This window comes from Lepidothrix coronata, unplaced genomic scaffold (genome assembly GCF_001604755.1).
Source record: "Lepidothrix coronata isolate B3197 unplaced genomic scaffold, Lepidothrix_coronata-1.0 Scaffold1127, whole genome shotgun sequence".
NCBI classification, from domain to species: domain Eukaryota; kingdom Metazoa; phylum Chordata; class Aves; order Passeriformes; family Pipridae; genus Lepidothrix; species Lepidothrix coronata.
The window spans coordinates 1-1,681 of NW_016691307.1; the positions used below are offsets into that span (position 1 = coordinate 1).

Genomic DNA, 1,681 nt, shown 5'->3' on the forward strand with positions numbered 1-1,681 from the left:
CACAAGGCCCTGGGGACATTCCAGGGGGAGGACAATGCCCTGGGGACATTCCAGGGGGACACAAGGCCCTGGGGACATTCCAGGGGGGACACAAGGCCCTGGGGACATTCCAGGGGGAGGACAATGCCCTGGGGACATCCCGGGGGGCTCCAGCCCCATTCCCACCCTTCTCCCCGCGCAGGACGAGAGCCACTCGGAGTGGGTGTCCTGTGTCCGCTTCTCCCCCAACAGCAGCAACCCCATCATCGTGTCCTGCGGCTGGGACAAGCTGGTCAAGGTGAGCTCTGAGGGGGGGATGGATCCCACCCCGAAAATCCCGGGATTTGGGGTCAGAGGAGCCGCCTTTGACCGCCCCCGTTTGCAGGTGTGGAACTTGGCCAACTGCAAGCTGAAGACCAACCACATCGGGCACACGGGGTACCTGAACACCGTCACCGTGTCCCCCGACGGCTCCCTCTGCGCCTCCGGGGGCAAGGTACGGCCCCACGGGCCCCAAAGGGGAGGGGGACACCCCAAAAACTCACCCTGGGGTCAGGGACACCCCACACACCCCGTCCTGGAGTGGGACACCCCGAAAAAACTCACTCCAGGATCAGGGACACCCCACAGACCCTGTCCTGGAGTGGGACACCCCAAAAAAACTCACCCCGGGGTCAGGGGACACCCCACACACCCTGTCCTGGAGTGGGACACCCCAAAAACTCAGCCTGGGGTCAGGGACACCCCACACACCCTGTCCTGGAGTGGGACACCTCACTGAACTCACCCCGGGGTCAGGGACACCCCACAGACCCTGTCCTGGAGTGGGACACCCAAAAAAACTCACCCCGGGGTCAGGGGCACCGCACAGACCCCGTCCTGGAGTGGGACACCCCAAAAACTCACCCCGGGGTCAGGGGCACCCCACAGACCCCGTCCTGGAGTGGGACACCCCAAAAAAACCCATCCTGGAGTGGGACACCCCAAAAACTCAGCCCGGGGTCAGGGACACCCCACACACCCCGTCCTGGCATGGGATACCCCAAAAAACTCAGCCTGGAATGGGACACCCCACAGACCCCATCCTGGAGTGGGACACCCCACAAACCTCATCCCAGGGGGTGGGACACCCCAAAAACCTTCTTGGGGTCCCTCTTGGAGCTCTGGGGACCCTCTTGGGGGCCCTTCTGGAGCTCTGGGACCCTCTTGGAGCTCTGGGGACTCTCTTGGAGACCCTCTTGGAGCTCTGGGGCCCCTCCTGGAGCTCTTGAAGACCCCCCTGGAGCTCTTGGAGACCCTCCTGGATCTCTGGGGCCCCTCCTGGAGCTGTTGGAGCCCCCCCTGTGCCCCCCAGGACGGGCAGGCCATGCTGTGGGACCTGAACGAGGGGAAGCACCTCTACACCCTGGACGGGGGGGACGTGATCAACGCCCTCTGCTTCAGCCCCAACCGCTACTGGCTCTGCGCCGCCACCGGGCCCAGCATCAAGATCTGGGTACGGGGCACTGGGATAACTGGGATAACTGGGAGGGACACCTGGGATGGCTGGGATAACTGGGAGGGACAGCCGGGATAGGTGGGATGGGTGGGAGGGACCCCTGGGATACACTGGGATAACTGGGAGGGACACCTGGGATGGCTGGGATACACTGGGATAACTGGGAGGGACACCTGGGATACACTGGGATAACTGGGAGGGACA

The 1,681-nt window shown here is 64.1% G+C and overlaps 1 protein-coding gene across 1 annotated transcript; it reads left to right on the plus strand.

The window, feature by feature from the left end:
* Positions 1–181: 181 nt before the first annotated feature.
* Positions 182–1,649, plus strand: RACK1 (receptor for activated C kinase 1; the record flags this gene model as incomplete). The annotated part of the gene is made up of 3 exons (XM_017840190.1): positions 182–277; positions 365–475; positions 1,334–1,649. Coding segments are annotated over 3 exons (429 nt in total), but the record flags the coding sequence as incomplete, so codon positions are not given.
* Positions 1,650–1,681: the final 32 nt, after the last annotated feature.